This window comes from Manacus vitellinus, unplaced genomic scaffold, assembly GCF_001715985.3.
Source record: "Manacus vitellinus isolate BGI_N305 unplaced genomic scaffold, ASM171598v3 scaffold_2_pilon, whole genome shotgun sequence".
NCBI classification, from domain to species: domain Eukaryota; kingdom Metazoa; phylum Chordata; class Aves; order Passeriformes; family Pipridae; genus Manacus; species Manacus vitellinus.
Genome location: NW_021940208.1, coordinates 13659052 through 13673289, shown reverse-complemented (window position 1 = coordinate 13673289; position 14238 = coordinate 13659052). Strand labels below are relative to the sequence as shown.

General features: G+C 42.6%; 1 protein-coding gene across 2 annotated transcripts; it reads left to right on the top strand.

The window, feature by feature from the left end:
* The first annotated feature begins 3218 nt into the window (after positions 1-3218).
* Positions 3219-13459, top strand: LOC103766195 (gap junction beta-6 protein). Of its 2 annotated transcripts, none has more exons than XM_018071541.2 (2): positions 3219-3356; positions 11675-13459. In XM_018071541.2, the coding sequence occupies exon 2, from the start codon at positions 11697-11699 to the stop codon at positions 12486-12488; it is 792 nt and encodes a 263-aa protein (XP_017927030.1). In that variant the 5' UTR covers positions 3219-3356; positions 11675-11696; the 3' UTR covers positions 12489-13459. The 2 variants fall into 2 exon arrangements, with proteins under 2 accessions (XP_017927030.1, XP_008931462.2); XM_008933214.3 differs by lacking the exon at positions 3219-3356 and adding an exon at positions 9109-9296.
* Positions 13460-14238: the final 779 nt, after the last annotated feature.

Genomic DNA, 14238 nt, shown 5'->3' with positions numbered 1-14238 from the left:
TTAAAATTATGTCAACAAACAAAATATACTCATGTGCATTATAGTGCACAGCTGCAGCTATTACAGGAGAAGGGACTGTCATAATCCAAAAATAATCAATTCATGTCTATTTATTTTACAGGTTTATTAAACAGTACTTTTTATATGCTTGTAAATAGTACACAAAACATTCAATATCTGTAAAGGAATAAGTACAGCTTAGTTCTGTTTACTAGGTAGTCAATTACTAAATATTTAATTTTACCCTCATAAAGAGAAAACACTGTGATTAAAACTAAGACTCCTACTCCTTAAATTTCCATCACTGACACATCTCATTCTTTCTATCTAATATCCCTTGCATCATCATTTATAATCAAAGAGCATGCTGACGCTACCAGGTCAGAGGAGTAGCATTAAACACATGAGAGATGAAAAAATTACCCAGCAGAGGAGTACATGGTGCTCCCCACTGTGGTTCCAGCTAGTTTGATATCATCTAATTTTTGAAACACAGAATATCACTAAAGACTTCTCTGCTGCCAGAACTATGTGCTTCTGCCTTGGGAGAAACACCAGGTGTTGGCCTCCAACTGTGACATCCTCCCAAAGGCAGTGCAGTGAAGACCTGATACAAGGCAGCTCAGAGAGATCCATCCTGTATCTCTGCCTGTGGCTCACCTCCTTCAGTCGGACCCATAGGGTCTTGTTTCCACCAACTTTTCATAGAATCAAAGAATCATTTAGGTTGGAAAAGACCTCCAAGGTCATCGAGTCCAACCTTTGATTGAACACCACCTTGTTAACTAAACCATAACACTAAGTGTCACGTCCAGCCTTTTCTTGAACACTTCCGGGGATAGTGACTGCAACACGTCCCTGGGCACCTCGTTCCGATGTTTAACCACCCTTTCAGTAAAGAAATTCTTCCTGATCCCAACCTGAATCTCCAATGGTGCAGCTTGAGGCTAGGTCCTCTCGTCCTGTCAGCTGTTGCCTAGGAAAAGGGACCGACCCCTACCTTGCTACAATCTCCTTTCAGGTATTTGTAGAGAGCAATAAGGTCACCCCGAGACTCATTTTATTCAGGCTAAACACCCCCAGCTCCCTCAGCTGCTCTTCACATGACTTACAATTTTGACTTTTATTTTCCTAATACTTCTCTTACTGAAAATGTTTAAAGTACTTTGACCTTGGAATGACACATTTCACTTTTTCAAGGTCACTGAATCAAGTTGGAAGGTGACTGGAGAGGGAAAAACACATGAGTTCCAGATGTCTCGTCTAAAGCTTTTCTTCCATTAGAAGATAGGCTTTCCCTTTTGCAAAGTGCAGGTGTGAATCTGGGTCCAGAGCCACCTCTCTTCCTCATGCACGTCATACACGTGAACCTTGAATGTCATCTGAACACACAACTCCCTCAGAAGTCAGTGAATGCAGATAAACTCAGGCCTCAGGTATTTATTACTTGTCTAGGTCATCGTCACATCTTATACCTTGGACCTGGTCCTACCGTTGCTGCAGTGAACTGATTTCAGCTGCTGCAAGTGCTGGGTTCCCCATGGATGGGGTATAACTGTTGAATGGTCCCGGATCCAGCTTGACCAACAGGTTGGTTTAGAGACCTTCTCAGATCTCTTCCAACATGAATTTTTCTATGGTCCTAACACACAGGTTCCACAGACCTAAGTGCAGGGGTAAGAAAGGGTGGCAGAGGAAAGATGAGCGCCACAGAGGCTAATATTTAAACCACAGCTGATGATGATTTCTTATCTTTCAATTATAAGATTGTTTGTGGAAGAAATCTCTATGTTTTTTTCCTGAAGACGAAATCAATTATTTGTATTCTAGGAAGTGGAAATACAAGGCAGTAAAATTTAGCTGGAAATTGTTTTATTTATTCGAACCCTTATACTCTAAACAAGCACAAACAAACGCGTTTTTCATTTGCAGTCTAAGCAAATGTCCTGTTGTTCCAGTTGTGCTGTATATTTTCCTTGGAAATTTAGTTCAGAGGTTTACAAACCGTTTATTTAGTTTGATGTGCCTGTGTGCAAGACAGAGAATGCAGTTTTGGGCAGGGATTTTTGAACCTAAGATAAATTGTTTCCTCAGCAACTGTATTCCTTAGAAACAGGAAACTTTCCAAAATAGGTCTTTGCACCGACAAATATCCGCAGCTCCGTGAAAGCCCGCGAGTCTGCAGGGCATTGCTGTAGCATTTTAATCGTACTTGAAAACAAACCTCAAAAAGCCAGAAACGACTGGCTCGTCCTTCTGTGTCTGGCCAGCAGTTCTTTAATGATTTCCAGGAGAAAAGACCTGCTTTTTTTTCTGTCCCAAGGCCCTTCTGAATACCTGGATTTGTCACGATGGAAACACGAAACTGCTATCTTAAATAGATAAGCACTTCCTCTGAAAAAAAACACATACCTGCTCTCACCTTGATCTCCCTACAAGCTCTCCCCCTACAAGCCCAAACCAGCCCCTAGGCGCCGGGAAGCGACAGGGGGTGTTCGCCCCACCCTTTATTTTGGCTGTTTCCTCCTCACACTCAAAACCCCGCTCGCCGTAGAAGCCCCTTCCCGGGGCACAGCGGTGGGGATGGACGCCCGGCCCGGCCTGCCCCGCCCCGGGTTCCCCACAGCCGCCTCCGCGGGCGGGCAGCCGGAGGAGCAGGGCCGGGCGGAAGGCGGCGAGGGGCGGGTAAAAGCGGCGGCAGGTGAAAGGGAAGGACTTAAAGCCCGGGGTGGCGAGACTTGGACTGGCCGCTCCGCAGGCACCGACAGAGTCACGCTGAGCCCCGCAGCCGCCTGCCTGCGGTGGCCGGGTGCCCGGTGGGGCCGGGGATGCGCGCCCGCAGCCGTGAGTACCGCCGGGGCAGGTGAGGGGCGCGGCGGGCGGGAGGGACGGGCGCGGGCGCAGCCGCCGGCGGCGGAAGGGGCGGGCGGGGCGCCGCGGGGCAGGTGTCCGCGTACAGGTTCCCCCCGTACAGCTGCCGCCACACTTGTTGCGCTCCAGAGCGGGGCCGGCACCGGTGTAGCGGAGCCGGGAGCTGTGGTGGCGCTGCCCGCCGTGGAGAGGGAGCGGAGGCCGGCGCGGCGGCGGCGTGTGCGCGGCTCCCCCCCGTCCCTGACAGGATTTACCCTCCCTTGGCACGGGAGTTCTCGGGTACTCTTCCCGAGCCTAAACGTCACGGGCAGTGCTTGAACCCCGGGACCAGTTTTAATTGGGAATGCTCACGTTTCTGTTAATTACGCGCTTAAATTCTAACGATGTCTTTTATTCGCCTCCCAACAGCTGTCTGTAAGCGCGTTATGTGAAGTACCTACGACCGGCTAAAACACCAAGCAAAATCAAGGCTCCTGCAATTACAGGTAATTTGCGACACGCCTACAGATGTTAAGAGAGCTGCGGGAAGGTAAACAGCTTGCATCAGTAAAACTGACAGGTCTTGTGAGTGTCTGATCGCACACTGGAAACATTCCTCAGAATTACAGGGGGAATAGGAAATGAGAGATGTGAGTCAGAAATAAATGTATTTCTGAGTATCAGGGTTGGATAAGATCGCACAAAGAACGAGTACTCAAGCCCTTAAGTAAATGCAGGGGATATGCTGGAGTAAGGGCATGTGTGCTTGCCTAGCTCGTGGCAGTAGCTGATGGCTGTGTGTGTTCTTATGCATGCTGGGCACGACTGTTTTTCCCGTCATTGGGCTTTCCTAGATTGGGTATTACTTTCAGAATCCCTTGTGTTGAAGAAACTATCTTTTTTTTTTTTCTTTTTATTAACACTACCCCCCCGCCCAAATAGAGGAAATTATTTTTTTGTCTTGTACTCCATTAGTTTTCACCATGTAGCCTGGAAATATTCTTAAGAGAACAGGAACAGGGTTGAAAGAAGGAAGTGGCCTTTTCTCTTAAGAATGCTCCTTTAAACCCAGTTTTTATGACTTCAATCACTTATTGCGTTTTACTGGCTGTGACCTGTATGAAATGATATGAGGGTTTGGGCCCAGATTCTCTTAGAGATCACCACAATGTGCATGTGTACATTGTACATTGAGTCAAGAGGAGAATAAAATACATTTTTATCCTTGATTTTGTTAAAGGAATTATGTAATTTCTAATATCTCTCTTTGTTCAGCCTGAAAACCCTGCTTCTCAGCTACAGACCTTGAAGAGCCCCAGAGAAAAGGCAGTAGGCAGAAGGATGTGATTGTGTTAGATGTAGCTTGGAGAACAAGGCAGTGGTGGGACAAACCTCAGCCTGGTAAATGGAGGTGCCTCCTTGTGTCAACTGGGCATTGCAATGTAGTTTTCCAAGTGGGCTTTCCAACATGTTTTGCAGAGCCATGAGGTTACATCTCTACTTCGTATGTCAGTGTTTTGGGGAGACTTCAGACAGTCCCCAGAACTGTCAGTCTTGTAATCGGTAGGACTACGCATTGCAGAGCTTAAAAATGGAACAATAAAACCCGTGAATTAAAATATTTCTCTGGAGAAATTGATTCTGTCCTGACTCTCTTATGCTGAAGCTGGGGCCTCTGAGGCCTCTGACAGTGTTGGTGTTTTGCATCCCTTGATGCACAATCCAGGTAGATTATTTTGGCAGCCTCATTTATTTTGTGCAAAGATGTAACTGTACAAGGGAAAAGGTAAAGCAGGCTATCTCAGTAGTTGGACAAATAGCAGCACTTCGAGATACATATACAAGTTCTTCCTAACAGTCATTGCATAAACTCAGTTGCTGCCTGTGAGTAAAGAGGGTGCATTTACAAGGTGATTCTTGTGAACAGTTCCAATGAAAGCAATGAAAGCAGAGACTGCATGAAACAGAAACATGGGTCGAATCTAATTTTGATGTTTTTTCTTGTTCTGTTCCTCACTGCTTTTAATTGTTACTTAATGATGACTGATGAGTTATCTGAAAGGAGAACTGTGACTCTTGCCTGGCTAAACACCAGTTTGTGTAAGGAAAAGCTTGAAGTGATGATATATGAGGCAAGATAACATGCTCTCAAAACAGAAGGAATGTGGAAAAAGAGAAACACATCTCCTATTAGTTGATAAAAGAATGTTGAAAACTAATTTTATTCCTTATCTCCTACCAGCATTTCTTCCTGTAATAGACTTTTAAAAAGGAAAAAGTTGTTTTAGTCTTTTGATGAATGAAATAACAAAATACATGCTCGAGGAGAAGCTACACTGCAGTATAAAATCTTAATGTTTATAAATTCAATTAGTGTTTCTGAAAGGGTGCAAGTTCTCTGCATGCGTGAAAGAAGATAGTGGCTTGCCAGTTTTATAGGAAATGTTACATTTGAAGCAGGAGTGGGCAGATTTGTAGAGGGGATGTAGACCTTTGCCTAGGTGTAGGGGAAAGGAAATAGGAATTAAGTAACAGGCTTTAAAAAAATTAAAAAGCAACATAAGTGTCATAACTAAAAAGGTCTTTTGATGACTGGGAGCAGGGTACAGTATCCCTAAAACTTTCTTTAAAATTTGGGAAATAGGACACTTGTATCAGTGAAGACACAGTCCATGGGAATTTGGTTTTCGTCAAAGCAAAAAGCTTTAAGCACATTTTGAAGGAAAGATTTACAGGGGAAAATGGCTGAGATGGGCTAAATTCTAATAGGACTTGTGCTGTCTTGTTATGCCTTCAAGTGAGACTGACACTTCTGATTTCCTGTTTTGTACCAGTGGAATGAATGTTGTGCAGGGATGTTCTGGAACAGTTACAGTTACAGTTGCAGGCTATTGAAATAGCTATGGATATTTCCCAGCATTCTTGGAAAATGGCTTAAAACTTATGTGAGGGCATGAATATGGGACAGTCATCAGGGGCTTATTGTGGGTAGAACTGAACCCTTAATGGTGTTGATATTTAACTAATGCAATTTTTTTTATAACATTTAACTACATACATATTGGGTCCTAGTCTGTTGGGTTTCTCTGGGTTTCACACTGAATTTAAGTAGGGCAAAGAATGCCTCCTGTTTCCATAAACTTGAGTAGAATGACAGAACAATGCTTGCAGTGTTCAGGCCTGCAACTGTCAGGTTTCCTGTTCCTGATTAGTCTTTGCCTGTTCTTGTGTCAAATCAGATATACTATAATCCCTCTGTCACAGCTCTTCTGCTCTGCAGTTTCCACTCTGATCTGGAGATAGGTGTTCAGAACAAAGTTTAAGAGCTACTAGAGAGAATTGCACAGGCTTTTGTGATTGTTAGACTTCTCTTTTGATCTTTATTCAGCTTTTTAGGAAAGAAGTAAAGTTGTTGATATTTCAGAGCCTTCCAGCTGCATGCTTCTTGAAGTTTTTATATACACTGCTGTAAAATTAGAATACCTGCAAGCTGCCTATTAAAGGATTTTGGTTGCCAAAGTCAAAGTTCAAAGCTTTGTCTGCATTTTGAACTCTGCATTAAAGCTACAGCAATGCAGGGAGTTGCATTCTTTTCCAGGTATCAGAAATATCCTGGATGATTGAATTCAAGCTCTGTGCTTCCAGCTTTGAGATGGTACTTATCTTTCTTGGTCCACTGAGCCTGTAAAGCTTGTAATTGTAGTGGAGCATTTCAGAACAGCCCTGTGAGATGGTGAGATTGTTATTGCTAGTTTAATGTCTGGGAAACTGAGGCATGGGGCAGACTGACAGATTAGTTAGGAAGTCTGAGCAAGTTAACAAGTAGCTGCTGTAGCCTGTGTACCAGCCTGTCTTGATGGAAAAAAAAGATGCCGCCTTTGGAAGATGTTAATCTGTATTTATTAGAAGCTTCCTTGCTTTGGTCTTGGCAATGCTGCTGTTCTTGTGGGATAGCACCAAAACTAACTCAGTAATCAGAATAACAAATTCTATACCCTAACATTTAAGTACTTGCTGTAAACTAGATGCCAGGTTGGCAGGGTGGAGGTATGCTGCTGCAAAACTACTGAAATCCAAATCTGGGTAATGAAACAGCATATACAGCTCTAGGACACCTTGATGCTGGTTATCAGTCCCTGTATGAGTCAGTGCTCCCAGTGTGACTGTTGAGATCAAGACCTGAAGGAAATGCTGTCTCAGAAGCATTTTTGAATGCGTGCTGGACCTCAGCGTGCAGCAATACTTCTTGTTTCAAATTGGGTCATAAAATAAATTTGGTAATGATTTTGCCTCTGATAGTTTAGATATTCTAAATGTTTTCTATGGCAAAAATTCTGTATTAGAACTGCCACTCTTAGGCATCTGAGTTATCTTTGTCCCCATCTTGGGGGCTGGCAAGTGACACTTGAGACCAGTGCTTTTTTGCTTAAAGACTGTCTTGGTTAACACATTCCCACATGGGACAAAGTGACTTTTGATTTGGCAGATTGCTGATCTTCTATCAGCATCTGGAGGGGCTGCCGAAAGGGGTGGAATGTCACACCAAACTGGTAACTCCTGGTACACTCTGCACTAAAATTCTGATAGAAGTGGAGTCATTCTGAACACCCACTAAGTTTCTGTGTAAATCCAGTAAAGTAAGTAAATTGGTATCCAAATTGTAGCTGTGGGGAGAAGAGTATACTTGTGCTCTAAATTTATGCATAAGGATTCTGCAGACCTCTTCTTTAACGGGACTCCTGGATATTCCTACAGCATAACCAAATATTGTAATACTTGCTAATTACTAATTTTTTTGCTTGATAATATCCTGTAGCAGCCAGCACCATATGTGTATGTGAAAGAGATGTATCTTGTGTTGGTTTTTTTACTTTCCCTGTATTCTAGTTGTGGATTTAGCCACTGACTAATGATTTCCTAGTATAACAGTCTTTAAGGGGGGTGGGGGTGGGAAGTGTCTGTTAACAAGCTAGCTGTACTCATAAACATGGGAGCTCAGTGATAATTGTCCTCTGTTTTGTGAATTGCAGGGATTTTCACTGGGTGTATTCAGCTTGCTGTGATTGTGGTTTAATATAGGCTTACAGGAGCTAGCTTTAAAGTAGAAGGCAGTCTAGCCATGGCAGCACACAGCTCAAAATACTGCCCAGAAGCTGTAGAACTACAGAAATAGTTAAGCTATTAAGCTGGAAAAAACCAAACTAACAACAAAATAAAACCCCAAACGAAACACCTACTTATGTGACTGTTGTGTGATTGTATAGAACCACTTCCCGTGTAACTTAACTTTTCAGTGGAGCATGGTGATCTTCTTTGGGTGTTTTTAACTCCTACTGTAACAGCCATATACTTCTGTGGTCCTCTAGTTGTTGAAATAAAACAGAAGGTGCCACTGGTAGTAGAACAAGGATCTGTGCTGAGGCTTGGAAAGGCTTTATTTTCATGCCCAGTTGCAATTTTTTGAAGGAAAATTTAACACTTAATATACTCCCATGTTAGAAAGGATTCTAAATGCTTAGTTACTCAACCTCACTAAGTTCAAGTATCTCCTGTTTTCCCAGCTTCTTTCTTTATAACCAATCCCTGTCCTCATTCCTACTTTACATTTTTTCTCCAAAAATTCACCTAAGCTTTCATATCTTAAATGTATTCTTGTACTGTGCTGTACGTCTAAGAACAGCAACTGAGTAAGTCCTTGACTGTCTGCATACTGTTATTTCTGTAGGCATTTGGCAGGATTTGCTCCCATAGAAATATTATCTGGACTGGCTCTATAAAAATAAGAGTTATCAACCCCTTAAAGAGATGTAATTTTCCTGCTTTCTTCTCCTTTGGTCAGCAAGGCAGTTAACATTTTACTTGCTAGTAAAAAATAATACAAGTACCTGGAAGAAAGATAACCTTTGATCCACGTCCTAGCTTTTGAGTTAGTTAGGAGTAAATGAGCCATCACATCAGTACAGATAGTCCAGATGGGATGTTTAGCTGGAGTGATCTGCACTGAGGGGTTAATAGTTTGGAGGGCCATACTTGGTTAACTTAAATTCTGCTTGGATCACTGTGTCTTTTTATTGGAGAGAGGTGGACACTTTGGCAGTCTCTGAATTACTTTTGTTGGAATCCTCTAAGTTGCATTGAGGAGAACTGTTTAAAGCCAGCTGGTAGGAAACACTGTTGGTTGAATTCAGGCTGCCTGAATACAGCCCTACAATTATAATTGTGCCACCCTTCAGGGAGCAGATAGTGAGACTTCACTGGTATCTGATCAGTGCCTGTAGCACTCTGGAGTGTTTCCAGAAGTCACATGACTCTCCACCAGTGTCAAAACAAGCCTGAGAGGTCATAAGCAAGAAGGGGCAAAGGTTGGTGACTAGCTCGGCAAGCAGCGGGAAGAATAGTGGATGGTGGCAGGAGGAGCTGAAGAGATAGCTGGAAGATTTGAAAAGGTGTGTGGGAAGGGTGAAGGGGCGACTGTTTGGGCAGAGGTGAAAGACAAAGGCTTTCTTTGGAAGGGAGGGGAAATCTCACTAGGAGACTCAGGGCAAAAGGCTGTTTCTTCAAAGTGTGGTGGCTTTCTCTTCATTGATACAGACGAGGACATGCCTGTTAGAATTGAAGCACAGTGTTTTGGCTTAACAAGCACAATGTACTCTCAAAGGAGATGGAGCAAGTCAGATGAAAAGTGTGTATTGTCCTCAGCACTAAAGCTTTGCCAACCCCTCTTCCCCACTGACTGCTCATCCTGCGTTACAATTTGCAGCCTGTTTTTTTTAACAAAGCTGCCTTTTCAGATGCTCTGTGGGTCTGTGCTGTAGAGCAGGTTAGTGAAATGGATCAGGTTTAAAAACCAAGCAAAACGTACTAGTCCTGGGAATAACTTCTGAACTTAAGTCACCTGGTTTATAATGCACCTTCACAGAGTCACAGGAGATGAACTGCAGTGTGACCTCAGGAGCAAACAGGGGTAGAGAAGTTTCTTGAGCTAACTAACTACACACTGGGGCACTCGTATTTTGAACCTCCTTCTGCACAGGGAGACAGGAAGGAGGAAACAAATTCATGTGAAGTTGTAACAAAAGGGGAGCAGTACTGGATGTGCGGTGAGAGGTGAAGCTAAGAAACAGGGCTTATGAGGAGGGAATATGCAGGTTCCACTTCCCAGCCTTTTCACACTGTAAGAATGTGGTTGACAGGCAGGGAGAAGAAGATAGAACAACTAGTTTTTATGTCCTGGAGTATAATGCCACATGGACAACCAGCAGGATCTGAGGAAAATGTAGTTTATGGAACTTGTGAAGGGAGATCACACTTTTATTCCAGTAACTCAAGGAAAAGATACTGTTGCATTACCTAATGTAACAATTAAGTGCCCTCATTTTCTCTGGGCTGTTGTGTACTTTGACTGATGCTCTGTATAATTGTATATGACCTACTCATGATATATAAACTCACTGTAAACCAGGAAGGCTTTTGACATTACTCAGAAGGGAGTGTGACATGGAAGACAACTGCAAGAAGTGTCATAATTTTCTTCCTCACGCAATGCGATCATCTTGTGATAGATATGGTGGCCTTTTGTGCCAGTAGCTGCTCTGTTCTAGAAACTTAGAAAACGTGATTTTGCTTATTGGTGCCTTGTGCTGTAAATGCCAAAGAAATATGGTCTCTGAGATGCAAACAAATTAATGAAGCTGTGAAATAAAAACCTTCATGAGGAATTTCAGAGCCAAGAGATCTGTGAGCACTCCTGAGGGTCCTGGCTGATTCTTGAATACTGAGTACTTGCAAACTAACTTTCTGTAAATCCATCTGATGCAGAGCAGGGGAGGTGGGCTGAAATGAAATGCCTCTGAATGGTCGCTGTGAATTACAGTCATAGTACTTTGAAACTCACCCACTGTAATCTATATGCTTCTGTTGAAAAGTCTCTGAGCTACTGCTGACCTGTCTGAACTCTTCAAATGTTGATTTTAGTACTCTACCAGCCTCTGAAATGTCTTTGCTAATCTAGGAGTAATGCAGTCTGTGTTAAGAGGGGGCGGGGGGAGAAAATAACCTGACAGGCATTGACAATGAAGGAGTCTTTGTCTAGTTACCCTATGCCCTTTTTGTAGTTAGTGGAGAGAAAGCAATTTTGGTATGAATCTTTTTAAGCATTGATTTTAAACATCCAACTCAAGATGGATAATGACCAAGACTTTACCTTCATGGCCTCAAGCTATTGTGGAATTTGCTTCAACTAAGAATACAGTCACATTTTTTAGATTGATGAATGCAGGTTATCTAGACCTCATGGAAGGTGCAGAGTATCAGCAGGAGTTACTCAAGGTCTGTCTTTATTGCTGGAATGTACTCATCTGAACATTATTTACACTCTAAGCTAAGGATAGACCAATCTGCCTTGATCTATATGGGAATTATATCTGTCTAACACGTTACTTTTTAACATAACATCTACCTTACTTCTGGCTGATATCTTCTGTTATTTTGTAACTGTTATCCAGCTGCTAGGAGTTGTATATTTTGATTTAAGGCGGTGTTCATAAGGTTCCCATCTGCTTTTCCTACTTAATGTGGCATTGACTAATACACCTAGAAGTCAAATGAATGTGGTGCCATGTGTATAATCAAGTAATGAATTATTACCTGCTGATATGTGATTAGATTATTATTTATGACTAGTTGTAGGCAAGCCTACTGCATCAAAATGTTACCACATGGGTATGGTACAATTATGATATTGCTTTTATTTTAAACTACGTGCTTGATGGTATTTGTTTCCTGTCTTGATTAATCTTAGTTTTGTTTATTTGTCTTGTCTTAGGCCAGAGGATTGAAACAAGACAATGGATTGGGGAGCTCTGCATACCATTTTGGGAGGTGTAAATAAGCACTCCACCAGTATTGGGAAGATATGGCTCACAGTCCTGTTCATCTTCCGTATCATGATCCTGGTTGTGGCTGCAGAGAGAGTCTGGGGAGATGAACAAGATGACTTTGTCTGCAACACACTTCAGCCTGGCTGCAGAAATGTGTGCTATGACCACTTTTTCCCCATCTCTCACATCAGACTCTGGGCCCTGCAGCTGATCTTTGTCTCCACACCTGCGCTGCTGGTGGCCATGCACGTGGCCTACAGGAGGCACGAGAAGAAAAGGCAGTTCAGAAAGGGAGACCAGAAATGCGAATACAAGGACATTGAAGAAATCCGAAGACAGAGGTTTCGTATTGAGGGCTCCTTGTGGTGGACGTACACCAGCAGCATCTTTTTCAGACTGATCTTTGAGGCTGTCTTCATGTATGCGTTTTATTTCATGTATGATGGGTTCCGAATGCCTCGCTTGATGAAGTGCAGTGCTTGGCCCTGCCCCAACACGGTAGACTGCTTTGTCTCTCGACCTACTGAAAAGACAGTGTTTACTATTTTCATGATCGCTGTGTCCAGCATTTGCATTCTGTTAAATGTGGCTGAATTATGTTACTTACTGACAAAGTTTTTCCTCAGAAGGTCTAAGAAAGCTGGAAATTCAAAACAGCAACCCAACCATGAGAATAAGGAAGAAACCAAACAAAACGAAATGAATGAGTTGATATCTGATAGCTGTCAGAACACAGTTATAGGGTTTTCAAGTAGCTAAGGTGGTGTCAGTGCTGATGCTCACTCTTTTTGGAGTGAATGTTTTATTTAGAGGCTGCAAATGAAATTTGTTACATGAAACACAGTTGGGTGAGACTTTGTGTAGTATCAGATGTAAAGTATGTAAATGTCTGGAAAAAGTCAGGGAAGCCTAAACATGTGAAAATTCCGTGAGGATTAAATAGGAAAGTACACTTTCCTATGAGTACCCTTACAAGCTGACTGACAAGTGGGAAGCCCACCACTTACCTTCATGCTGACCCGTGAAAACTAAATGCAACAGCAATAAGAACAAAATTCGTTCCAAGCTAGGTATTCTAGTATTAAAAGATGTTTTGTAATAGTGATAGTTTTTACTTGTGAACTGACAATTAAAATATTTTTCTAAAATCTAAGATTCCATGTTACTTAAGGTGTTATAGTATGCAACTGATTGTGTTTTGTTTCTCAACCAGGCATATGCAGAGGAACCCTGTAACACCATGTTCATATGGAGGAGACAGCAATAGGGTACATCTTTACAGCTTTGCAAGTGCTGCTTGAGTCTGGCCAGGTAGTTTGAGATGCTTGCATACACACTGATGGCTGTAGAGGAAGTTGTATGAAAGGTAGCTAGATCCTGAGTGCAAAGTCATGCCTAAAATCAGCATGAGAATATAGATACAGCCTATGTAGGCTTGCTTTAAACATCTAGCAGACCTGGTAATCTTGCTGATCTTTTAATTGCATACTGCCAGTTTTATAGCAACTTACATAACTTAATGTAGATGTTTATTTCTCTAATGTATTAGCTGTATGTGTTTATGCTATATCACATCATGGAACTTTTTTGGTTTTGATTTGTTCTGCTTTTTTTGTGCTTGACTGATGGTGCTGTTCTGAGACTAGAGGCTATCTGGTTTCAAGGACATGGGAAAGTATTACTGGAAATGGAGCAAGTTTTCTGAATAAAAGGCAAACACTTCAACCTTTCTCAGTGAAGTGAGAGTCTATATGTGAATGCTAGTGAGATGTTCAGTAGGAACTTGCGAAACTTTTTCAAGTAGGGACTCTACATCCAAAGTGCACATAGCTCCTGCACACCCTTCATTCCCATCTAGAGCATTGATGCCCTAATTCTGTTGTCCATACTCCAGTGGAGATACACTGGTAACTCTCAAGTGCATGGCAGTATGTGTTTGTGGGAGGACTATGCTGTTGCAGGCAGGGGAACCTGAAGGTGGAAGAGGTGCATGCGGTGCAAGACCGTAGCTATATTGTTTTGTGTGTTTCCTGGTTTGGGTCACTTCTCACCACTGACCTTACTAGAATTACTTTTCTTTTTTCCCTACGCTAGTACAAATGGATTAGCCTCATTGTTTTTGTGTAATGGAACTACTCTTCCAAGCAGCATAAGAAAGAACAGGTATCCTTAGGACAGAGATTGCACTCAGTGCTGTTTTCTTCATGCTGTTGTATGACACTTCTTACAGGTGCTGGCACAGCTCTGTCTGTGTCCATGCTGTAAGTGGGTTTGGGTGGCTTGGCTGGTTTATCTGTGACTAGTGAAATCCTAACAGGGAGCAGGTGCAAGCAATAGGAGGGAGAAAATACCTAGAGTCAGCTCTGTCCCTGCATGAGGGCCTGAGCTGAGCCCTGTCATTTATCTATTCTCTTCTGCTGGCAAACTCCTGATCTTTCCTGCCTTCGCAGCACATTTTCCTTTTTAATCGCTGTTGTGAAAAGAAATTGCTGCTAGTCTTCTGAATGTG